We start from the raw sequence: 25,815 nt of genomic DNA, 5'->3' as shown, positions 1-25,815 counted from the left end.
TCTGAAATGATATTGAGAAACAAATCTGGGGTGACTGTCTGTTCTTCATGCAGGAGGGAAACATGATGTGGGGAAGAGAGGAAGCATAAAAGAAGCTGATGGGCTGAGAGTGCTTCAAACCCTGTGACATGCTTTTCCCTAAAAAGAATTTTTAGTAAAATGCTACAGGAGCATTGCCCCCACTCCTCAGAAGCGGTCTCAAAATCCATGGGTGGACTTAAGCACCGAGCTCTCTGGGAACATGGGTACTTCCCCAGAATTCTGAGGGGCTTGAAAGTTGCAAGGCTGCTTGCTCTCCAGTTCCGAGGGCCCCAATTGCTTCCCAGACTCTAATGAGAGCTCCCCTTGGACTTCCGAAGGGAAGCACATTCACGTCAGGGGACTGAGAGAGTCTCTGGGCCGGTCTTTTATGACAAGGAAAATGGGGTCCTAGGAAGGCTTGCCTGGGGTTCTCCAGAGGGCCCCCAGAAAAGGGAGGCAGACATCAAACCCCTTATCCTCCTCGGGATGTTTGTGAAGTCAAAAGGGAAATTCCAGTCATGCCTCTTTCTCTGGAAGAGTGGACTTGTCCTGCCCAGGGCAGCCCGGATTCCAGTAGAAACAGGAGCAATAACATGCCCCGAGGGGCTCGGTGTCAGGAGAGAAAAACAGCAAGGAGAACCTGCCTCTCCGGGCCAGCTGGGCTCCGTTAAAAAGGCCTTGTGGGTTAGTGGTTTGTTTCCAACTCCCACATTTAAAGAGGGACTTTCTAAACGCAGCCTGAGACCGAAGAGCCCATACCTGCAGGACAGATCTTGAAAGAAAAATTGAGGGCCCTTGGGAAGTTAAATTCAACTTGACATGTCCAGAAGACTTCATGGGACGCATATGAACACCTTAAGTTATTTTTAAAATGGTATATGAGAGCTCCTTGAAGTGGAGTGTGTGGCCTTGGGTAATAGCAAGTCCTTTTGCTGGCGGTGGACCAGCTGAGGCTGCCCTTCCTCTGAGAGGAGACGGGGCATGTGTTTGAGGAGGGGGCTGTCCAAGCAGTACAAACTCTGGGATTTGGTGTCACGTTGGACCCAGGCTCAGGTTCCAGCTCCGTCTTGGTAAGACCTGGGGAAATTTTTCTTGGACTCTCAATTTCCTCATTTGTGTAATGGATACAGTAGTGTCTACTCCATTGGATTATTATGCAGGTAAGTGAAGCATTAATTAACACCAGTACTTGGCACAGTAGAAATGCTAAATTTGCTATTATTGCTGCCACTGCTATTATCTGAGCTTGATAAATTGGATGGGAAAAGGAAGTATATAATATCCTTAGATTTCTGTAGTCCTCTGATTTTATTACCACATGGGTTCTATCCAATCAAAGTTCCTGGTGCCATCTTCCTACTTCCCTAATGACCCAGAGTTCTCTATTTCAGAACCACTCAGATCTTCCCATACACAGGCCTATATCCTCACCTTTCCTATGACCACTCTCTTCCTGTAATCAAAAATGGTCTTTCCTACACCCCAGTTCCTTGCAACCCGGTGATAACTGGGTTATACGGTGATAGCTGGCTATTCTGGGGAAAAAATGTATATTCAAAGTATATGCTAATATGACTGCGTTACCTTCTCCTTTCCTTGGCAGAAGCAAAAGCTGAGCACAGTCCCCAGTCAACAAACAACAGTCAATGAAAACTCTAGATGATTATAAGGATGGATCTTGTACTGGTGGGATTTGAGAGATCATGCTTAGCTTTTCTAGAGAGATTCTGGTGGTAGTCATTAGGGGCAAGGTCAAATACAGAGCAGTCATGTCACAGGCTGCCTGGGAGATATTTCAGTGCAAGTAGAACTTTCCTCCATTCACTCATCAAGTTTCTGGAGAAGCTCAGGACTCAGGCTGACCCCTGTGTTTCTCCCACCCAAGAAAGGAGCAGAGCTACGTGCAGAAGCGCTGGAGGGATGTGCGTGTGGGAGACTTCATCCAGATGCGATGCAATGAGATCATCCCGGCCGACATCCTCCTCCTCTTTTCCTCGGACCCCAGTGGGATCTGTCACCTGGAAACTGCCAACTTGGACGGAGAGACAAACCTCAAGCAAAGGCGTGTGGTGAAGGGCTTCTCTCAGCAGGTAGGGCTCTTCCTAACATCTTCTTTGCAGGCAAAGGCAACTCTGCTGGAAAGTTGAACGTAATCAGGTGGGTAGAGGGGAAGGTAGTGACTGCCTCCTTTTCCCTCTGAAATGGGTATTCTCCCCTTACCACAGATGAGGAAGCTGAGGCATAGGAATGTTAAATAACTTGCTGAAGGCCTCAGAATTCCTAAATGGGGCCCACCCTGTTCATCTGATGACACTATGCTCTCTGCTCTAAACCCAGGAGTCTAATATTTGTTCAGTTACCCTGGGACCAACCTGCTTTGCTGTGTTTATCTAATCCCTGCTCATCCTGCCCAGCTCAGCTCCAGCAACCTCTCCCTCCATGAATCTTCTCTCACATCCCTTTGACCCCAACATGAACTGCAGTGAGGCATTGCTAACTGTTTCTATTTGTGTGTGTTTTACCTTCTCGACAGTCCTGAAACCTCTCTGAGGACAGGGAGCAATCATTGACACTTTTGTTTAATCCCCACACTTACATATATGGTACTTCGGACATCATGGCCAAGTCTTTATTGTTTGGTGGTTAAATGCCCAGAGCTCATCTGTAAGCCCAACCTCACCGTTTATTAGCTGCCTCACCTTAGGCAAGTTACTGCTCTCACACCTTCATTCCCTCATCTGGAAAATGGGTAGAAAAGTAGTACCGTCTCCACAGGATAATTCTAAAGACTAAATGATATGTACATGAATTATTTAACATGAAGGTAAAGGCACGTAGTTAGAGGCCAGTAAATAGTTGGCAGTAAATGTCAATGATGTTCATAGGCAATAAATGTTGTGATTGATTGAAATTGAGTGTGATATTCTAATTTTCAAATAAAATTCCCCTTGAAAGAGTTGATTTCCAATCTGGTACCTTTCTCTGCCCATGGAAAAGAATAAAATTATGTCTCTTTTCCTCACTCTGTCAGTCTGTGGCTGGGGAGAAAGTGGATGAGGCAGGAGATTTAGGATAAAGAGGGCAGGTGCTTCCCTCCTCAGAGATGCCCACGCATTCAGTTATCTCTAGTGAAACTTTTCGAGAAGAGACCACCCATCATCGCTCACTCTGCCTCTCAAAGTACTGAATGAACAGTTTTCATCAAAGCCCTTTCCTATGATTAATCCCGTCCTCAGAAGTCTGTTCTCTCGTCCTGGCAATGGGAATGATAACTGTCCCATAATTTGGCCATGAGATTCCTATGAGATAAAAAAAAGTAAAGAAGAAAATACAGGGTTTGATTCAAAGTAGACCCACAGTAAATGGTCTATCGCTGCTACCTTGGCTGCAGTCACTACACTTGGAATGAATCCACCATGACAATTACATACACGCATGCGTGCACATGCACACACACGTGTGAATATGTAAGTGTGTAAAACTGCCACCTCACTCGAGCTACATGCAAAGCATTTTGAGAATTTCTATCCTATTTCTTTTTGTTTAAGTTCTGGGAACAGTGAAACTTGTATTTGCTTACAAATCTCCCTGTCGGCCTCCTCACCCCAACATCCTCATCACAATTCGGAGTCCTCTTTAACTCTCTCTCGGGAAGTTATGCCAGTGTTGTTGAGTTTCACCAGGCAGTTTTGTTTTTCTCTCTGTCTTGGCAGCAGCTCCCAAGCTGTTTCTTGTATATTAATTAGTCAGGAAGTGTGGGATTTGACTAGAGTGAAGAGCCAGATGAAAGGGTCATTCACACTCCAGTGCCATAGACCGGCCAATTTAATAACATCTCTCAAACTCTAACCCTGAATCCTCACAGGGTACTGGGCGTAATGACTTACAAAAAAGGTAAATTCATTTGTGAAGGGAGGAAGGTTTACTTGAGCTTGAAGTTTTTTAGCATTCCCTCTTCTGTTTTAATTATTGATTCTCCCTCCCTGACTTCGCTCAAGTGTATCTTTTTCCCTTTATGGGTAATAAGAGTAGTAATAATAATAATATGCTTTTATTAAGCCCTTACTAAGGGCTTTGCATGATTACCTCATTTATCCTGGCAATAAAACAGTGAGATGGGTGCTATTATTGTCCCCATTATATACATGAGACCGAGGCATAGAAGGTTAAGTAAGTTGCCCAAGGTCACTGAGCTGGGAAGTATCAGAACCAGATTTCAAAGCCAGGTTTGCCCATTGTCCCAGCTCTTGAGGTTTTCAGTAGCTCATCTCCCTGGCCCTTTATTACCCTGAGGTTACCCAGAGATGCTTACTTGAAAGTACCCATTTATCATTCTATATAGTATATAAAAGCCTAAGCAACCGTTACAATCAGTCGACTGAACGACTGGTCGACCAGTCGCTATGATGACACACTGACTACCAGGGGGCAGACACTCAAGACAGGAGCTGCCCCTGGTGGTCAGTGCACTCCCACAGCCAACATCCCACGGTCCCTCCCCCCGGCCAACCAGTCCCAATCGGCCCTGATTGCCGGCCAGGCCAAGGGACCCCATCCGTGCGCAAATTCATTCACCGGGCCTCTAGTTTTCAATAATCTTTCCACATATAAGCAGTGGGAATAAAACTAGGCTTAGCTGCCTGGGGAAGAGGAATTGGCTGCTCTTTGTTACCTTGATTTTCCCTTATGCCTTTAGTATAAAAAGATTTCTGAAATGGGTAGAATTCTCTTCTGTTTAACTCTGTATTATATAGTTTTTCTCAAATATATTGAACAAAGACATTGATGAGAGTTGCAATAAACATACATGTTGCAAAGTCAGATAAATTCAGAAGGAAAAGTTTGCAAATATTGTGCACTGAAGGACTTCTCAGATACTTCCAAAAAACCCAGGAAACTGCTGGGGCAGCTACTAGTGTGTAATCTTTTTAAACATTTAACCACAGAAACCTTTTATTCCAAGGAACATATTCCAGGACTACTGCAAAAGAGGTGAGACTACAATTTCAGGATTTGCCCCCAGTTACATTACAGGGATTTGTGTGTTTTTTAATGTACATGCCCCAGGTCTGGACATGCATATTTTTAAAATGTTTCCCCAAATTATCTTTATATGAACCTGTCACCACCTTTTTTAAATATATTTTTATTAATTTCAGAGAGGACTGGAAAAAGGGGGGAGAGAGAGAGAGAGAGAGAGAGAGAGAGAGAGAGAGAGAGAGAGAGAGAGAGAGAGAGAAACATCTATCTATCTCTGTATATATAAAAGCCTAAGTGACTATTACAACTGGACTACGGGCTGGTAGCTATGACATGCTCTGACCACCAGGACGCAGACACTCAATGCCGGAGCTGCCCCCTGGTGGTCAGTGCGCTCCCACAGCCAACCTCCCCCAGCCAGTCAACCTCCCATGGTCCCCCCCCCGCCGCCCCCCCCCCCCCCACTGGACGAGATGGGCCCAATCGCCAGCCAGGCAGAGGGACCCCACCTGTGCATGAATTCCTGCACCTGGCCTCTAGTCAATAATAAGAAAATCATTGATTAGCTGCCTCCTGCACACCCCCTACTGGGGATTGAGCCTATAACCTGAGCATGTGTCCTGCCCATCTCGTGACCTCCTGGTTCATAGGTCAATACTCAACCACTGAACCATGCCAGCAGGGCTATCTTCTTGAGAAGCTATACAACAAAGGGAAGATGTACCTCAAGTACTTAAAAAAAACAAAACCCTAACAGCAATGAGAACAAAGCTGCCATCTTGAGCTTCTCACCTATACTAGTGTTTTTCCATGCATTGTCTCTTTTAGTCCTTGCAACCTCCGTGTGAGGTGGACATTACTATTCCCATTTTACAGATGAAAATGCTGAGGTACAGAAAGGGCAAATTTGATCAGTTGTCTCAGAGAAAATTTTGAACACCTACATATAGTTTTTTTTTAGAAATTTAATATCTTAAATAATAAGTATTAATCGTTTTTGTTAGCCTGTTTTCCCTCTCAATCCCTAATGTCTATGAGACCTTCACCTTGCCAAAAGGGTTTTTACTAGCCACTGAGACTTCTGGAAACCTCCCACCCAACACATGTACCCACACCCATTTTCACCATCTTACAGATGATGAGAGATTACTATATTCTGCTAATCTGAAGTCAATAAAACAAACTTTTTTTCAGCCCCCTACGACCAGTATTTCTCAAGGTGGAATCTGCCAAGCCCTTAGCTTAAGAGATAATTCTTGAGAAGCAAGATTCATGATCAAATCTGATTGGGAAGCCTGTGTCCTATGGAGTCCTCTTGGGCATTCCAATATACATTAACATACTAAGGTCTCTGAGAAGAATTGGAGTCCAGAGGCTGGTTCAACTCCCTAACTCTGAGCTTTCCAAACTTATTTAACCGCTGAACCATTTTCAGCACAATAATTTTTAACATTCCTGTGCAAATTTGAGGGAAAATGTTAAGCTGGGCTGTGGAACACCCATGATCACAACAGGTGAGAAGTGAAATTCAAATGAAATTCTAAGATATGAAAGAGCTTTTCAAAAGAGTCTTCCTTCTATGACATAGCAAGTCATCCTCAAGGTCGCCAAAGAGTTGGTTTCAAAATCCTCTTTTCAGAATGTAACTCAACCTAGCCCAATTTTTTCTCAGTTGGAACTTTTATTGTGGTGAACCATCTTTGAATTTACAAAACTATTGATTTTTCATGAAATATTTATTCCCAAATCCCATTGCTGGGAAAAAGGCCAAAAGGGAGGGAATCTAAAATTAGGATTATGTTAAGAGAACATCATTAGAGAATTAAATGTACAGTTTTCTCTTTGGTGACATTCTGATACCTAATTCTTCTTCTTTAAAAGGATTTCCAAGATGGACACTAGGCATTTAACATCTGGAAATGAGTGTGTGCCATTCATTTTGGGAAATTGGGCAGTTATCAAACCAAAGAATCAGAAATGAATTCTTCCAATTAGTATTTCACATCAAACACATTCCTGAGTAAATTGAAGGTGTAATTGGCTTTATTAAGGGATTCACAAATCAGGCGGAATCCCATCTAGTAACTAAAATGGCGCTCTGAGGAGTTGTAAAATGTGGAAAGTTTTTATAGGAAGAAGTGTTGGCAAGAGAGCTATTAACAAAAGAAAAAAAAGGTTAATTTTAGACTATGACATCTTTTGGAGAGAAAGGAGTGGTGAGGGTTTTTATTGTTCTGATTGCCTCTTCCTTTAGTTGGGGGGGGGGATTAATGGAGAGACCCCGACATAATAGATTACCTCATTGATGTTGGCCAGAAAATTTTATACTGGTTGATTAAGGTTGCATTAGTGGGAACGGTTGAAACAGCAATTAGGTCAGGTATTAAATCTAGGTTTGGTATCATGGGCTTTAGCAGGAGCGATGCCATTTTGGACCAATTGGTACCTGTCATTCAAATCATCAGATCCTAATTTTTATGGAAGCGTGTGTCAGATTATTTCCTGGTGCCAACCAAGAATTTGTGACGCCAAGTGAGACGCGAACTAGCCTCTTCAACATACTTGAGAGTTTGTGATAAATGTAGAATCTCATGCCCTACCCCCAAATAGAACCAGAGTCTGCATTTTAACAAGATTCCCATGTGATTTATGTGCACATTAAAGTTTGGAAGCACTGGCCTCGGCTTCATTGATTATTGCACTAATTGTGCTTACCTGTGTATTGCCCAGGTTTAAGAGTCTTACTTGGCTCTCCCTTTTAATTAGCTTGCATTCCACCGATGGTTAGTGTTTTTAACCCATTTGCTCAATTGGGAACAGCCATTGTAGCTTGGACCCTCTGCATTGCAAGAGTGTGCTGACTAACATACAGGAGTGGGCCAAAGTAGGTTTACAGTTGTGTGTGCGTGAAACACTAACTTTACTCTTCTATTATTAATTAATGATCATATTACTTTCCATACGAACAACCGTAAACCTGCTCTTGCCCACCCTGTATTTAGGCAGAGGAGCACTTTTCTAACAGACTTGAGGTGGGGTAGGAGTCATTTATGGCCATCCCAGTTCAGTGATGCTGCACCTTAAGTAAAGCAAAAGGTGGCAGCCTGTCACCTCAACCTCGCCTGCCTTGAGAACCAGGGAAAAATCCTCTTTCCTGCCCCTAACAGGCTGTTCCATATTTCTGTTAAGAATATGCCGAAACCGGTTTGGCTCAGTGGATAGAGCGTCGGCCTGCAGACTGAAAGGTCCCAGGTTCGATTCCAGTCAAGGGCATGTACCTGGGTTGCGGGCACATCCCCAGTAGGAGATGTGCAGGAGGCAGCTGATCGATGTTTCTCTTTCATCGATGTTTCTACCTCTCTATCTCTCTCCCTTTCTCTCTGTAAAAAATCAATAAAATATATTTAAAAAAAAAAAGAAGAATACTGTCATTTTACCTGTTGATAACTGCTTAAATGTTGAGCTGAGATCATGTTGTTTAGGGTTCTTTTAATATAGGATCTACATAATAATATATCATAATAAGTAGTATCACTAAATAACTTGATTGAGCACAAACAATAGGCATAGATAGACAATTCTTCTAAGTGTTGTATACCTGTCATCTCTTTCCACTCCTCAGAGATAATTCTATGAGATTAGCACTTTGGTTATTCGCATTTCACAATTGGCTGAACTCAGATTTAAACTTGGGCAGAGTTCCTTTTTTCTTTCTTTCTTTTTTTCTTTTTATTATGGAAATGTTCAAGTATATACAAAAGCAGAGAGAATAATATGATAATTTTTAGGTACCCACCTAATTTCAATAATCAACTCATGATCAATCCTGTTTTATCTTTATTCCCTCCCTGTTCTCTCTGCAAACTGTTTGGAAGGAAATCTTCCATATCGCATAATTTCACCCATAAATATTTCAATATCTGTCTCTTAAAAATATGATCTTTTAAATGTACCATTATATCATTGTCATACCTAAAATATTAAAGGTAATTCCTTGATAACAACTTTCAGGTCAGTGTTGGATATTTTTAATTTGTCTGAATCAGTATTCAAATATTGAGATTAGATTATTAAACCTCTTGCTCTATAGATTGCCTATTCTGCTTTTTTTTCTTGCATACTTCGTTTTTGTTTCTGAGTAAACCAGGTTATTTGTCCTGTAAAATCTCCGATAGTCTTCATTTTGCTGATTGCACTGTCTCCCTGTGGTGACATTTAACATGCTTCCCCGTGCGACGTATTTCTAACATTGGTAGTTAGATCTCCTGCCTAAATCGGATTCTGGTTAGATTTGTGTCTGTGCATGTTTATGTCAATGTTAGATAAGCTGACTCCCTAGCATCCTCCAGAGGTGACTGATGAGGTTTTTTCCTTTTTATTACCCGTATGAACTTGTGGATTTAATCATATTGGTGGATGTCAAATCAGTGCAGTTATTACCTTTGTTGATTGTCTCACTCAGTGGGAACGTCTTCAAATTGACTCCTGACTTCTTTTGCCATGACCTCAGTACTCTTATGTTGACACCTAAAACTAATATAATTTTAAGTCAATTTAAAAAGAAATATTTCAAGCCCAGCTGCTATGGCTCAGTGGTTGAGTGTTGACCTATGAACCAGGAGATCATGGTTCAATACCCGGTTAAGGCACGTACCCGGGTTGTGAGCTCCATTCCAAGCGTGGGGAGCGCAGGAGGCAGCTGATCAGTGGCTCTCTCTCATCATTGAGGTTTCTATCTCTCCCTCTCCCTCCCTCTCTGAAATCAATAAAAATATATTTTTAAAAATATTAATAAAATAAATAATTTTTTAAAGAAAAGATTTCAAGATTACATTTAGTCAACATTTGTCCACTTGAGAAAAGGGCACATGGACTATAAGGCAGAGCCCTCCAGATCAATCAATCTGTGTGCTTTTGTAGGAGGGACCCAGAGTCATTGAATATGCAGACCATTTCCTCACCCAGATCAGAGGGGACAGTAGCTGCCAGTCAGCCTTTGGTGGTTGATCTTGAAAAGGACTTCTATCCCACCAGGGAGCAAGAAGGTTATCAAGTGCTGGTAACTGTCATTAGTTTTCAAAGAGGATTCCCAGAAATCAGCGGGTTAATTTGTATGCCAGGAAGGAAACCTCTGTCACCTGGCTCAGCAGCTGAGGCATGAAGAACATTTGCTTCTACAATTTATCCAAGCTAATATGCAAAAAAAAAAAAAAAAAAACTTTAAATAGCATTCTTGCAAGATTGCAGTGTACCTCCTTCTAATAGCTGCCAGGGTTGGTGAAGATTGTGTACCCTGTAACCCTGGTCCCTGCAGAGTCCACAGGCATGCACTACAAATGAGTTACCACTGCTGCTTTGCCACCCTAACCCCTGTGTGGTGTGGGGGTGGTGGGGTGGTAGGGGTGGTTCTAACCTGAGGGTTGTATGGGTAACAGACTCTCAGAGCTAGGGCTCCATTTTTCTTTAAATTTAAATCCCTGTGTCTATCAAAAATTTTTTGAAATCTTAACCCACCCCCTCTAAGCTCTCCTTCCTGAAAGTAGTTGTCCTTTCAGAGTCCTTTATTTAGGAAAAGAATAACAAAGAGTTACTATGAATTTGATGACTTCTTAAAATGGATTTGTAATTTATTGATTTCAGAAATTCTTGTAGAAATTAGAAAACCATGTATAAGTGAGACTTATTTTTACTCTGTCTACAGATGACATTTGGGTGTATATGGAAATCTGTGGACCAGTTGCCATATTTAATCTACCGATAGGCTTATAGAAACAGCTTGGTATTTGCCACTTAAAAGTATAAGACAAATTTAAAGTGAGTGGCATAGATATTTAAGAATTGTCTAGGTTCAAAGGAAGGAGAGAGTGCAATGGTATGTGGTGAACAGAGGGTCCTTAAGAGGTGTAACTCTTGAGCTTGGCTATGAAAGTTTAAGTGAATTATCAATATGGAAAACTTGCAAAGAAATCATGAAATGGGCCAAGAGGGTTTGCTCTGTTGGCAAACAGCATTAATTAGTTAAATCAAGCAAAGAACAGTGCATATTTTAGAACCAGACAAACCTCTGTGCTCATGAGCTGTGAGACCTTGGGTAAATTACTTGAGAGTAATCAACGTTTCGTTTTATCTTCAATAAAACAGAATAACCTGTCCTGAACATGTCACGGGAGAGTTGTGAAGATCAAATAATGTCAAATAAGTAAGAGGCAGCATTTTCTGAACTGTAACATTACCAAATTAATAAACATCATTATCTTTTAAAGGCCCAGATATGCCCATGCAGCTGAGTAGGTCACTGTGTTGGTTAGGATTCTCGGTCTGCAAGCAACAGAAATGATCTAACTAAGCAAAACAGAATTATTGCAAAAAAAAAAAATGTGGTGGGGGATGGGATGGACGGGAAGAAGCACACAATATAGCTCACAGAATCAAAGGAAAGCTGAAGACTCAGGCTCAGAAACAAGAACCAGGAAACAGTGCAGTGGGATAGATGGGTAGCAGCAATTACTTAATCGTCTCATTTGTTTTTTCCTTCTTGCGTCATTCCACTCAAGTAAAAGTCCCACAGTGGGAGAGTCAAGGGGCAGGGCATCTTGACTTAATTCCCATTGAAACTGTGAAACCATGGAGGGGAGATAGTTTCCCATAAGGAAGTTAAATGGTTCTTCATGAGAGAGGAGTAGAGTGGTCAGTGATCACCAGAAAACTACAAAGTATTTCAAAAGAGCGTTCAGGCCTTTATGCAATTATATGTATAGACCAACTTGAAATTCAACTGTGAAGAATAGTGGAAACTCAGCCTAGAAAAGTAACAGTTAAGACTTGTGCAAGTGAAATGGCCTGTTCCAGTTACTGGTATATATTTCAGGCTGTTTGCTTCCCCGTGGCCTTCCCAGTGGGGCTGGGAGGAGGCAGCTGGCTGTTTCTGGGCCATAGGTCAGTGAGGAGTACGTTCACCTGGAGAGTCATTACACACTGACCCTTGGCCTTGGCTGATTTTCCTCTACTTTCATAGATACCGATATTGATACATAAGTTGAACTGGGAACTTTGAGTGGTGTTACAGCTGCAATAACTGATTTGTGTCAATCACCTCTTCTCTCTGATTCTCCCTCACTCTGGTTCAGATAGCATTCAATAAAGCTTGCATGCATGAATGAATGAGTGAGACTAGTTAGATCCTTTTCAGGGAATTAAAGGAAATAGCATGTATAAAATACATAGTTGGTTCTTGACACAAAATAAGCATCCAATAGATGCTAGAGCAATGGTTATCACACTAACAGAAGGAAGAGGAATAAATATGATGACGATGATGATGATGATTGATGATGATAGTGAGTATGATCACGGTTGGCTTTGGATTCCAATCATATCCATTGCAATCCTGGCTCTGCCACTTACAAACTGTAAAGCAATGGCTTTAGTTCAGTCTCCATTTGCACATCTGTCAAAACCTCTTAAGGCTGCTGTGAGGACTTAGTGGCAGGTTCCTGGAACATACTACATGCTCAGGGTAGGTAGGTAGGCTTGGCCCAGAGAATGCAGAGACATGCGCTTTTCTTTCTGGGAAGAGTTTGTCTTTTCCTGGCCATTTTGCTGTTAGGGAGACTTCCACCAGGGTCAGTGCCTTCGGTAGAAGGCTGGGTGGGAAGAGAAGTTGCTTAGGTGAGCTTCATCCACAAGCTGTGAGGCAGGGAATCAGAAGGCAATCCAAACTCCTGATTCAATTAAGGGCCTGGCGGGGTTGGAAGGCATGGCGATGCCCTCCTGTCCTTGGTCTCTCCTCACAGCTCCCAAGAGTAAGTTTCGGCAAATGCTTCAAAGGAAGCAGGGCCTGAGGGGTTGTCTTTGGATGCAGCCGGGCCCACACACTCCTCTCCACAGCCCATCTTGGGGAGGGAAGGAAGGTGGCCCAGGGGACAGGTGGTTAGAAAGGGTAAGGTCACTTCTCCAAGAGGAGAGGGAGTCAGACAGAGGACCCAAGGCCAAGGCCCAGAAGCAAAGCAAAGCAAGGGGCACTTTAAGAGGATGGTCACTGGGACAAGAAAGGGAAACTTGGCCATTACCAGGGATCCACCAGGTCCCATTTAACAGACATCGGGGACTCGCTGCAGCAAGATCTTTAGCTCTCAGACTCTGAGGCCACTCCTTCCTGAACTGTGTTTGGACTCAGAAAGCCAGCGGCGAGCCGAGTGGATGGATCAGAGTGAAGCACACAGCTTAATCAGGGCACGAAAGCAGCTGACAAATTACAGCATGATTTGTCATCATCTCAGAACTCGGCAAGTGTTTGTCCCTGAAAGAATCGATACCTGGAGGGAAAAGGGCCATATTTTTAGAAACTCCTGGATGGGTAATTTATTTCAAGTGACTGGAGAGTTTATTTATGCTGGTGCCTCCACAGATCCAATGGACAGTATATTTACACGAAGCCAGAAAATGCTATCATTTCTTCTAATCAATTTGCCCCTTTGAACAGCTGTACCTTGGAGCTTTCAGCCATAAATTCGCTCCCTGTGCTAAGAGCTCTACCCAAGCAACCGTTTCCAGTCCCGCCCCTAGCATTTCTTCCATTTGCTTAGCACGCTGCTCTCACTCCTCTCCCACATGGATTCTGTCTCTTGGGGCGCAAATGAGATGGACACGGGGGGTGGCACTAGTCCCATTCTACAATGGGGAAACTGAGGCTCAGGAGTTGAACATAGTAGTAGTCCTAGAATTAGAAAGCAAGATTTCCCCACCCCTAGTTGTATCCCCACCCCCACTGGACCAGAAAAGATTATATATCTAAAATACCTCATGAAAGAGAAAAAGTGGAGAGTCAAGGAAGTGTTTCAAGTACTTGGCTCCAAGAATGTTCACCAGGACAGTGTGCTGTGCAAATAACACCAGACAGTCTGCCGATGCCTCCACAGATCCAATGGACCAAGCCAGAAAATGCTATCATTTCTTCTAATCAATTTGCCCCTTTGAACAGCTAGCTGTACCTTGGAGCTTTCAGCCGTAAATTCACTCCCTTTTCTCTGCTGTCAATCCAAATTTTATTTGCATCTAGGTTTTCCTCTTTCATGAGGATTTAACTTTTTCTTCTAATACATGACAACTATCACATTGCGACAAAGCAGGGATTATCTTGTTCGCAACAATTAGCGCCCCAATGATCTATGAAAAGTAGATCCCTCTTTTTTTTATAGATTTTTTTAAATATATTTTAATGATTTTTTTACAGAGAGGAAGGGAGAGAGATAGAGAGTTAGAAACATCGATGGGAGAGAAACATTGATCAGCCGCCTCCTGCACATCTCCCACTGGGGATGTGCCCGCAACCCAGGTACATGCCCTCGACCGGAATCGAACCTAGGACCCTTCAGTCCACAGGCCGACGCTCTATCCACTGAGCCAAACCAGTTTCGGCAGATCCCTCTTAATAATCTTGTGACATCCTCTCTCTCACAGGAGGCCCAGTTCAAACCAGAACACTTCCACAACACCATCGTGTGTGAGAAACCCAACAACCGCCTCAACAAATTTAAGGGTTACATGTAAGTATCTCATGCCCATGTGCTGCTAGTAAATAGCTCCTCTTCAGCAAGAAACATTTTTTCCTTAAAATGGCCAAACAAATCAGCATTCGGGTCCTGAGGAAATTTCTTTCTTTTTTATCACAAAGAACAGCTAGAGAAACCTGAGTGAAACCCACAGGAGGTTTGGTGTCTGTGGCCCGGGTTCCCAAGTCCTAAGATGCCCTGTGTCCCAGGTGTGTGGCTTTGGAAAACTCTGTCATCCTCTCTGAGCTTCACCTTTTTCACGAGGAAGGATGACCACCCTGCTTACTTCCCAGAGCCTTGAAAAGTCAAATAAAATAACATCAGACAATGCAGTTTGTAAACACAGTAAGGAATAATTTGTATTAAAAGATATTTTGAGTTACAATAGAGCACTCTGGAGCCAGGCTTCCTGGGTTTGAATCCTGCTCTGCCCCTTACTATCTCTCTGAACTTGCCTCAGTTTCCCTATCTATAAAGTGGGTACAATTACATGATCCTATCTTACAAGGCTGTCATGATGATTGAGTTAATACATTAAAAAAAAAAACACATATACCAGCCCTGGAAAAGGAAGTATTGAAGACCTAGAAGGAGAAAAAGCCCTAAAGGTTCTGATTATTATTTTTCTTCACCCCAATGTTGTGGGGAAGTTATGTTTAAACTTCTGAAAACTCCCAAAGGAAAGGTATCAGGGTGGAAGAAGGGCCAGACACGGGGTAAAAGCTGGTGTTAGTTGGACTCAGAATTTTCTAGTGTGCAACAAAAAAAGTGCAATTTCCCTGAGCCTGGAGCGAGGAGAAAAAACTCAATCCCGCTCTAAGAAGTCACCTCCCCTACATCGCACCAAGGCCCCTGCCCACCTCCCTTGAGGTCTGTTTATTTTATGAGGCACAGCCAGAGGAGGATGGTACAGGAGCGAGGCCAGCGAGAGAAGGAGCTGGAGGAGAGGAGCCCGCCAGCTGCCCTTCCTGACCCGGCTCACGTCCAAGAGGCAGGACTGCCTGGTGTTGGCTGTGGACTCGGACGGTCAGCTTGTGCAGTTCTGTCCCTGCAGCCAGGTGACAGCAAGCACGAGACCACAGCCTGGAGGGAACACATGCGTCCCTGTAGGTCCAGAAGCCAGATCCCCTTCAGGTGGGGGATGAGGATTTCCTTCGGGTGGGTCCTTCCCTCTCAGGGCCCAGCTTCCCAGGACAATCAGGAGTTGCACTTGAACATGGAGAGTAGATTCTGAGTTAATATCCCTCTTCTGAAAAAGAGGGAGGGTAGGGATCATGTTCACTCACTGCTTCTAGTTCTGGGATGCCATGGAGATACCATTGTGCCTAGTGACGGCATGGAGAAGCCATCAAACTACTCCCTGTCTTTCCTCATCCCCAGGGAGCATCCTGACCAGACCAGGACCGGCTTTGGCAGTGAGAGTCTTTTGCTCCGAGGCTGCACCATCAGAAACACCGAGGTGGCTGTTGGCATTGTCATCTATGCAGGTCATTGTCCCTGGACAGTTACTTTGGTCCCTCCCTACCTTCCCTCCTCTATCCCCTCCTCCAAATCCATCTCCACCAGGGGAAACTCACATCAGTTCTAAGGGGTAGAGTCACGTAACTTCCCATTTCTCAGCTAAGCAAACTGAGGCTGGAATCACAGCTGCTCACTCGGTCCACAGGAGACATAAATTAGATTCCAACTTCCTGTCACTCAACTGAACAAGACAGGGAGGGAGATTCCTGCTCCTTTACCTCCAATGGTTTTGTGACACTAACTATATAGGCAAGATGAAGTATACCTTATTGAGCCTGAGGAATAACCTCACCAAAAGTACTAACTTCACCTTTTGTGCCTCAGCTTCCTCATCTATCCACTGGGGAAAACATTTGTATCTGCCTTTGTACTTGTGAGGGTCAAATGACCCAACACATGAAAAGCACTGCATCTAGCACGTAAAAATGTGATGGTTTTTCATTGTGTTTTGCAGTTATTATTATTTATCTTTATTCATGTTATGGCTGCAGTTATGATGGTGTATCTGACCTTGCCACGGCCATTTTGCTTCCCAATTAAAAAGATAGCAACACATCTTACAATGAAATCTAAAGTCTTACGACTACTGTATCCCTGGTACCTAGAACCTGGTGCTCCACGGGTTCTCGATAAATATCGGTTGTAACGTTGACAACTGCAGACTTCTTCCTCTGTAGGGGAAACACGGTCTCCCCGAGGTGTCTACTCTCACAGGAGGACTCCAGAATACATGTCTCTGGGTCTTGTATTCACTAGGATACCTTGTAGTATTTTGTTTGCTTGTTTTGTTTGATTTGTTTTGGTCTGAGTAGAAACCCACTTTTGATGGGCATAGAAGAGCATTCTAAACATCAATCTACCCTAAGATTCACTTTTTGGGACTATCAAAAAAAACCCCACAAAAACAGGTTTTTAAACAAATAATGACACAATCTAGCTAGCTTTCCCTAATTTGGGGGAAAGGAGGTTGTATTTGTCAGTTCAGGTGACTGTTTTTAAGGGTTTTTGGTAATGAGTTCAGTGCCATCTGGTAGACCCACTAAAGGTGGGCTGTGTAGCAATCCCTGCCCCAGCAAGAAAACCCTCATGGACTTAGAGTTTGCTTTTCTGAGTGACCAGAAACAAAGAAAAAACTCTATGTGAATGATGGGAATGCTGTATGAGGGGACAGGTTTAGAGAGAGCTCCCTGTGGCTCTGGGGGGTCAGGCTGCCTGGGTTCAAATCCACTCACCAGCTGCACATTCCAGTGCTAGCTGGCTAAGCTTTCAACATGGGTGCACTAAGAGTTCTATCTTGTAGGGGCATGAGGTTCAAATGAAATGACCTGTGAAATGGGCTAGCTAGCACAATGCCCAACACATATTAGGTTCTCAAAAAAATGTGAGCAAAAAGAGTGTTATCATCTAGAGCACGGGTGCTCAATCTTGGCACGATTGACTTACAGGTCCGGGCTGTTGGTGGTGGGAGCTGCCTATGGGATGTTGAGCAGCATCCCTGGCCTCTACGCACTATCAGCGGTTCTCAACCTGTGGGTCGTGACCCCTTTGGCAGTCGAACAACCCTTTCACAGGGGTTGCCTAAGACCATCCTGCATATCAGATATTTACATTATAATTCATAATAGTAGCAACATTACAGTTATGAAGTAGCAACGAAAATAATTTTATGGTTGGGTCACAACATGAGGAACTGTATTTAAAGGGCCAGAAGGTTGAGAACCACTGTACTAGATGCTCTTAGCACCACCTTCTCAAGCCATTGCCAAATGTCACCTGGGGAGTAAAATCCCCCTGGTTGAGAACGACTGGTCTAGAGTCTCTCCCTGGGCAATATGGATGGACAAAACAGGAGTATCCTCAGTATCTAAGGCCCCAAAAAGCCAAACTGAGCTTTGTAGTGGAAGAGATCAAGTGTGGAGGTGTGTACCCCTACTGTGTACAAGGAACGCGTTGAGGTACTTTGTGTATATTAATCCACTCCCTCGCCCCAAATGCATACACAACCATTATCTCCCATTTTGCAGACAAGGAATTGAAGTGCAAAGGGAATCATTCACTCAAGGTCACTTGTCTCCTGGTATTAATTGTATGTAACCCAAGGTCAAGCATCGGCAGAGTCTAGCTCTGACTCTAGAGCTCACGTTCTAACTGCTACACCATGCAGCCTTCCCCCTTGAGTTCAGCTCTTGCCAAAAGAACAGAGGGATCTCAATGGTGAGGAGCAGATATTTGAAGAGAGTAGTCCTGGGACCCCTTGTATGGGGTGACCCTAAGGAAGTCAGGAAGGCAGTGTCATCAGCACAGTCAGGCTGTGCTCGCTGTGCCATACAAACGCCCTCACAACTGCAGTGACTTGAGTCTAATTTAATAAGCCTAGAGTTTGCCGGTCCTGCTGTTTTGTTGCCACTTTAAATCCACAGGGCAACTAGCTAAACAGCATTAAGCCCATTCACCGCTGGAGCTGATGTATTCGTTTTCTTTAATTTTGCACAGAAAACATGTGATTGGTGTTTTTTAATTTGACTGCTAAGGAGTACAGCATGGTAGTTAAAAGTTAGCAGCCCTAGAGGACAGGCTCTGCCCAAAGACAGAGTCTCAGCTTGACTCAGCAGCTGGCTGTGTGGTTTGGGTACTACCCGGGGCTGCTTGGAAGGAGAAATAGGCTGGGAATTAGAATCCAGGGTTCTCAGTGTGGCTCTGGCGGTCATTTATTCTTTCTTTACGGACAGGTCCCTTCTACTTTTCTCCAACTAAAAAAAAGGGGTGGTTGAGTGAGATTAGTAGTTTTCAAATTTTGCTGTCCTTTCTTTGAACAACACATTATGCATACAGAATTCTGAGACAGGAGTGGAGCTGTACAGATTTAATGTTGGGGTAGAGGCCTTTGGCCCTGACCACTCTTACCCAAGCAACACCAACATATTTGTCACCAAGAGACAAATATGAAAATTACTGGCCCCAAGCAGTGTCCTGCCCCAGGGCCTTGGCACCCACTATTCCCCCAGCCTAAAACCTTCTTCTCCCAACTCTTCTCTCCCTTCAAGTCTTCCTTAAATGTCACCTCTTCTGAGAAGCCTTCCCTGACTATGCTTTCCAAAACCATCTCTTATTATTAGCCTTTTGTTTATTGTTTATTTCATGGGACGTATTACTGACTGCAGTTATCTCATGTATTTGTTTCCTTGTATATTTTCACCAACATGTGAGTCATCTGTCTTAGCAGTGTATTATACCACCACTAGCCCATAACAGTGCCTTTGTGCAAATTAGAAAAAGCCCTCAAAACAGTTTACTGTCATTTGCCAGAAATGTGTCATAATAAACTTACAAACCTATGACAACTACAAAATGAGGGATACCACTAGGTCTGTGCAGGGCACAACCAGAGCATGGTAGCTCTGTCCATGCCCACCAGTGGCTGGCATGTCGGGGATGCTCAATAAGTACCTGCTGACCAATTGTGAGAGGCCTCTCCAGCAGTTCTCAGCAGCCTCCCTGAGGCAGGACAGAGGCAGGTGAGGGCAGGAGGCCCCTCTGTTACTGGGCTCCTGTGAGCAGAGCCAAGGCTATGGTCCAGACCAGAGGCAAACGGGGGACAAGAGACTGATAATCTCATTTTCGCTTGCAGGCCACGAGACAAAAGCCATGCTGAACAACAGCGGCCCGCGGTACAAACGCAGCAAGATCGAGCGCCGCATGAACACGGACATTTTCTTCTGCATCGGGCTCCTCTTCCTCATGTGCCTCATCGGAGCTGTAGGTATGGAATGTTCTGGAAAGAACAATGCACAGTGCCACAGTAATCTTTTTTTTTTGGACAAGTTGCTTCAACTCTCTGAGCCTCGGTTTCCTCATCTGTAAAATAGAGTTCATAAAAACTAAGGCCTCCCCTATATGATCACAGGATGCCAATGTGAAATCTCTTGTAAGTATTAATTACGCAAAATATCAGAAATATCATCTATCATTTATTTGTTCAAGAAATACTGTCAGGAGTCAGATACTCTCTGAGCGTGAAGGATAACAAGGCGAGCCCGTCCCAGCTCCTGGTCCAGCAGGAAGGAGCCAGCACGTGGACAGGATCCCTGACTGTCTGTCCTCTCAGGAAGGGCTGTGCACAGAAAATTAACATGAACTTACTAGTTTACCAGGAGTGGGGAACTGGCCCTTAGGCCATATAGGGACTAAGAAATCATTTGGTCTGGTCCTGCCAAGGCATTGGGGGTGAGTTCATTAAATGTTTGACTAAATTGAGCAGGCTAATGTTTAAGTTGCAGGAACCGCTGGCTGCCTTTGCTTCAGGACAGGTTTGTTTAAGGAATGTCAGGACTGGAAAGGACATTTGAGATCATCTCACTATGTCCCCAGAGAAAGGAAGTTAATGGTTAAAAGGTCACACAGGGAGATAAGGCGCAGGCAAGCCAGAATCAGCTTGGCAGATTGCCCAAATGATACATAAATTGGGAGTTATGGGAGGGGCAGAATCCTGTTCTTTTTGAGAATAATGACTCACACACAGCGATGGGCCCCTGCAGGAGGTGAAAGCTCTCAGCGAACTCCCTTCCGGGTTCTTTATCACACATTTACTTGGACTGTGTGAAGGTAGTGGCTCTTTTTTCTTAGCCCAGAATGCATGAGGGGAGTATAGAGGGTAGGTAAAGGTTGTCAGGACTCCCAAGCCATGCACTTCCAATCACACAACTGGAAAGAACATGTGTCCCTTTCTCTATTTCCAACCCCTATATCACAGAATTTCATCAAAATGTAAGCAATTCCCATGATACTCTCCTCTGGCAGGTCAGACTTAATGCCTACCAAGAGACTGATACATAGGCTGTATGAAGGACTACTTCAGCGCGCACACACACACACACACACACACACACAGCTATATTATATAGAACTAGAGGCTTAGCACACGAAATTCATGTGCGGGTACAGTCTCTAGGCCTGGCCTGCGATCAGGGCTATCTTCCCCAGCTGCCCACAGTCAGCCTCATCCTCCACTGCCACCCACCCCCAGTTCCCTGTTTGCCATCAGGTGATCAGAGCCTGCCGGCTGCGGGGAGGAACCAAGAGGTTGACCGTTCTGCCCTCTTGCCAGCCCCATCCCCCACTGTCACCAACCCCCAGTTCCCTGTTCTCCATCGGCGATCAGAGCCTGATGGCCAGGGGAAGGGACCAAGAGGTGGTCAGTGCACCTCATAGTGACTGGTCAAGCAGTCATTCTGATCATTCCACCATTAGGGTCAATTTGCATATTATCTTTTTATTATATAGGATAAGGGTGGACTCCTCCAAAGCATACTCATGTCCAGGAATAGGTCAAGGGCTGATGTAATTGACCAACCTTGAAATTAAGTGGAGCTTCTGTCTCATCCTGGCTTTGCCTCCTCTCAGGTCACAGCCTCTGGAACGGGACGTTTAGGGAACACCCTCCCTTCGATGTACCGGATGCCAAGGGCAGCTTCCCTCCCCTTGCCCTTGGGGGCTTCTACATGTTCCTCACAATGATCATCCTGCTCCAGGTAGGAGCTCCTCTCTCACTAATGGCTAAGAAGGCCTGTGGCCAATACCATACCACTCTGTGAAGGAAAATTCAGTGCTGGTCCCAAGAAGGAACTGACTGGACTGAGATGGGGAAATGTTCGTGGCTTTCTTGTGGGGGCCTTTGAAAGTATTCCCATTCGGGGTCACGTCAGGACCAGCCCTGCTTTGTGAGGGGACCCTCCTCCCAGATAATTGTGGAGAAGAATATTTATTAGGCTTTTCTATATAAGAGTAAGATTACAGCAGTGACCCATGTGTGCCTGGCCCTTTGCCAGATACTGAACAGGTGAAACCTAATAACTGGGGTATAAAATAAGGTAAACTAGCACAGAGAACTGTCAAACCCTGAATACTGAGAGGAAGAAACCACAGATTAGTGTTTTAGTATTTTATCACTTGAGATTTAAAAACACAAGGTGGTGGGGAGCAGGCTATTGACCCTATAAGGAGAAAGAAATGAAAACACAGAGAACCTACATGAGAGAAGGAGGAAAAAATGTGCAGGCTCTATAAGAAACTAATCTATGAAAAGATGACACAGCTTCATCTACACTCAATTCCTTGTACTACTTGAAGGTGTTTCATTGTCCTTTTACTGGTGAACTCTTTTGAATCAGTCATTTGTTCATTCATTTGTTTAGCAGAGTAATCCTTTTTTACGTGTGAATCAGGTCATACCCCTGCTCTGCACAGACCCGCCAGTGATTTCATATCCTCTCAAAGTGAAGTCCAAAGTCCTTACTGCCACCAACAAGCCCTCAATGATCTGGATCCTGACACCCTCCCTGTCCTGTTCACTCACATACTTACTCTCACCCTGCCCACTCCCACTGCCCAGCAGCTGCTCGGAATGCTCCTCCTCCTACAGATATCCTCAGGACACACCCCGTCTTCAGGTGTCTGCTCAAAGGTCATGGTTGATAAGAGCCCTTCCCAACCATCACCCTCTACCTTCTTTACTTTTTCTTTATGAGACTTACCACTACCCGGTGTATATTTATTTGTTTGTTGGAATTTGAGGTCTTCAAGGCCAGGAATTCTGTTCTGCTCACTGCCATGTCCAGGACCTAGAATAATATGTGACTCACACAAAACGCTCAATAGATATTAGATATTGAATCAGTGGCCAGTAATCAACAATGGGTCTGAACACCTGTAAAAGTGGGAGGCCATCCTCCATGGCACCGAGATCCGGGGGGATTCGGGGGACTCCAGACAGAGGAACGACTGTTCCTCACCCACTTCCCGCTCTGCATTGAACAACCAATGGTGAGTGCCTGCCTCATTCCGACACCCCTGCCTGAAGAAGGCATATCCTTTAAGAATGTCAAGGGAGGCATGAGGCACTGACCTTTGATTTCCCAGAGAAAGCCCATCACGCGAGCGGACATCAGCTTTCCATTCAATGCCTTTGCCTCCCATCAGAGAGGGTCCTGAGAGAGGGTCCTGACACAGGGAACCGGCCTGGCTTCTGACTCCATGGGACTCGGTCTCTTGCAGGTGCTGATCCCCATCTCCCTGTACGTGTCCATTGAGCTGGTGAAGCTCGGGCAAGTCTTCTTCCTGCACAACGACCTCGACCTGTATGATGAGGAGACCGATCTGTCCATCCAATGTCGAGCCCTCAACATCACGGAGGACCTGGGCCAGATCCAGTACATCTTCTCCGACAAGACAGGGACACTGACCGAGAACAAGATGGTGTTTCGGCGCTGCACCATCGTGGGCAGCGAGTACTCACACCAAGAAAACGGTACGAGGCCCCCCGGGAGCCCCCACCTTTCTTCCTGAAAGAATCACCTGCTCTCCTAGAGGCTGGTGATTAAAGACATCATGCTGGCTGCCCACAGAGGCTGTGTGGTTTGTGGAAAGTAGTTTCCTGTGTCCCTGGGGCTTCCTGGTCACAGAGCAGTGCTGTTTTCATCACCTGGGAACCTTCATGTGTTCACAAGGCTGTCAGTGATCTGTGTGTTGCCCTCCAGTCCGCTTTGTCCTGTGCCATTTACACACAACATTTTTACCTGTCAGGAGAGGCCTGGGGACATGTCCCAATGATGTGCCCAGGGTCACCTTACCAGAGAGGACAGGCCAGGTCTAGGCGCATGGTCAGATTTGATACACCCGGGAAATGCCTTCCATGCTCCGTGATCTCTTGAAAGCTTCAGCTTAGCAGATATGGCTATTAAGTGCCCAGACTGTCACCCTGAATGGACTAAAGATGGCCTGTAAAGCTGACCTGATCCCCTCAGCTCCATCCCCTCCCCACCCCTACCCCCCACACCCCATCCCCACCCCCCCACCCCCACACACACACACACACACTTTTTAACTAAGAGAAGAAACTCTCAAAAGAGCAGCATTCATTCTTTTAAATGGGAGGGATGGAGAAAGAGAAAGAAAGTGATATAGGGAACCCAATTCCCTTTACCATGATGGTAACTATTTATGTGGGAACTTCTGATCCTTTTTAAAAAAATATTTTTTATTGATTTCAGAGAGGAAGGGAGAGGAAGAGAGAGATAGAAACACTGGGGATGGAGCCTACAACCCCGGGCATATGCCCTGACCAGGAATTGAACCATGACCACCTGGTTCATAGGTCAATACTCAACTAAGCCACACCGGCTGGTTCCTTCTGATCCTTTTTAATAATAAAAGCAGCTACCATCATCAGTACTTAGAGTATTCTAAGTCTCCCAAACAACCCATAGAGTTCAGTACTTTTTTTAACCCCTATCTAAGGAAATAGAGGCACAAGGTTTAGCCAAAGCTCAGAGCCACATACCGAGGAGGTAGTAGAGCCAGGATCTGCACCTTGTGTCACTTGGTTGCACCCCTTTCTCCAGTCAGGGTAGCCAGCTCCCTGCTTGCCAGAGCAACAGTGTTCTTCTTCGGTGTTCTTCACCCCCACTCCGAGTCTGGGATTTCCCCAGCCATAGTCCAGCCCAGGTATGACGGGGGCAATAACGACTCCTTTCCCGCAGCCAAGCGACTGGAGGTCCCAAAGGAGCTGGACTCAGACAGTGAAGAGTGGACCCAATACCAGTGCCTGTCCTTCCCGGCCAGATGGGCCCAGGGCCCAGCAGCAGTGAGGATCCCAGGAGGCGTCCAGCCTCTGAGGAGATGCCAGAGTGCCCGGGTACCCATCCAGGGCCACTCCCGACAGAGGTCCGAGGGGCGCTGGGAAAACACACAGTCTTCTGTGGCCTTCAGCAGCTCCATCGTAAGTCCCTGCCTTTTCCTCTTTGAATTGCAAGTGGCCTCTACTGGGGAGAGATGGGAGGGGGCTCTGGGGTGTGAGGGACAAAAGACAATAAAAACCCTGAAGGGCTCTCCAAATGCCAGCCCTTGGTCTTGTATGCAATCTTCATACGCGTTTTATTGGGCATGCACACTTCTTGTTCATTTCCGATGTTTAGTATTTAGAAATTAGGAGATTTCACATAAACATAGATTTCTGGCTTCTGTTTTTTAAAAATGGAATTGGGAAAATCCTTCACATTAAGCTAGCATTTCCCTGAGGAAGAAATTGGCTTGAGTTAAAGAGTCGACGCCATTTAGTCTGGGCATGTAATCTCTAGTTCATCACAGTCCTTGCCTCACTTGCATCACTGAGCCGAGGGCCAGAGGCATGTCCATTATGCTTGTTTTTACAATAATACAGTTAAGAGGAAAGAGAAACATTTGCCATCCCCCTGTTTCTATAAAGTGGAAAAACAAAAGATAAGCCTATGGGCTTATGCATTTCAAGAAAAATGGGAGAATATCTTTTTTGTGATCATCAAAGAGAGTCTCCAATTGTTATGAAGCAAAAACATCAATGTCAAAATTACCCAGCACATTCACTCCCTTAGGTCAACTGCCTGGCCCCTGTGGTCCTGCACCCCTGCAGCTTTCTGCATGTGGTCCCTTCACATTTGATCCACAGGGACACCCATCACTAACTGTCCAGGGAGCGGGTGAAGAAATTGAGTTTCTTTTACAAGATCTCCAACATTCCCTGGGAGTGAAAGCCAGAACCGGGCCTCTGGCTCCTGCCTGTCTGCTTTCCTCTGCACCTTGCTCTTTCTCTAAGAGACACGTGATCTAGAATCTTCTGTTCTCACAGAAAGGCCACAGGGAGCTCCAGCTTGTCTTGAACAAGTCACAAACTTAAAGAGGAACCTGAAGTGCTAGTATTCCGTAATTAGAA

The 25,815-nt window shown here is 44.8% G+C and overlaps 1 protein-coding gene across 2 annotated transcripts in view; it reads left to right on the top strand.

Moving 5' to 3' along the window:
• The window catches only part of ATP10B (ATPase phospholipid transporting 10B (putative)), a 79,494-nt gene that overhangs the window by 13,489 nt on the left and 40,190 nt on the right, over positions 1-25,815 (top strand). For both annotated transcript variants that reach the window (XM_059699112.1, XM_059699114.1), the window contains 7 exons: positions 1,907-2,111; positions 14,461-14,546; positions 15,933-16,039; positions 19,702-19,833; positions 21,474-21,601; positions 23,124-23,376; positions 24,608-24,846. In XM_059699112.1, coding sequence (XP_059555095.1) covers positions 1,907-2,111; positions 14,461-14,546; positions 15,933-16,039; positions 19,702-19,833; positions 21,474-21,601; positions 23,124-23,376; positions 24,608-24,846 — 1,150 coding nt within the window. The remainder of the gene's footprint in view (positions 1-1,906; positions 2,112-14,460; positions 14,547-15,932; positions 16,040-19,701; positions 19,834-21,473; positions 21,602-23,123; positions 23,377-24,607; positions 24,847-25,815) is intronic.

Source organism: Myotis daubentonii, chromosome 5 (genome assembly GCF_963259705.1).
Source record: "Myotis daubentonii chromosome 5, mMyoDau2.1, whole genome shotgun sequence".
Classification (NCBI taxonomy): Eukaryota; Metazoa; Chordata; class Mammalia; order Chiroptera; family Vespertilionidae; genus Myotis; species Myotis daubentonii.
This window is presented reverse-complemented; position numbering and strand designations above follow the sequence as displayed.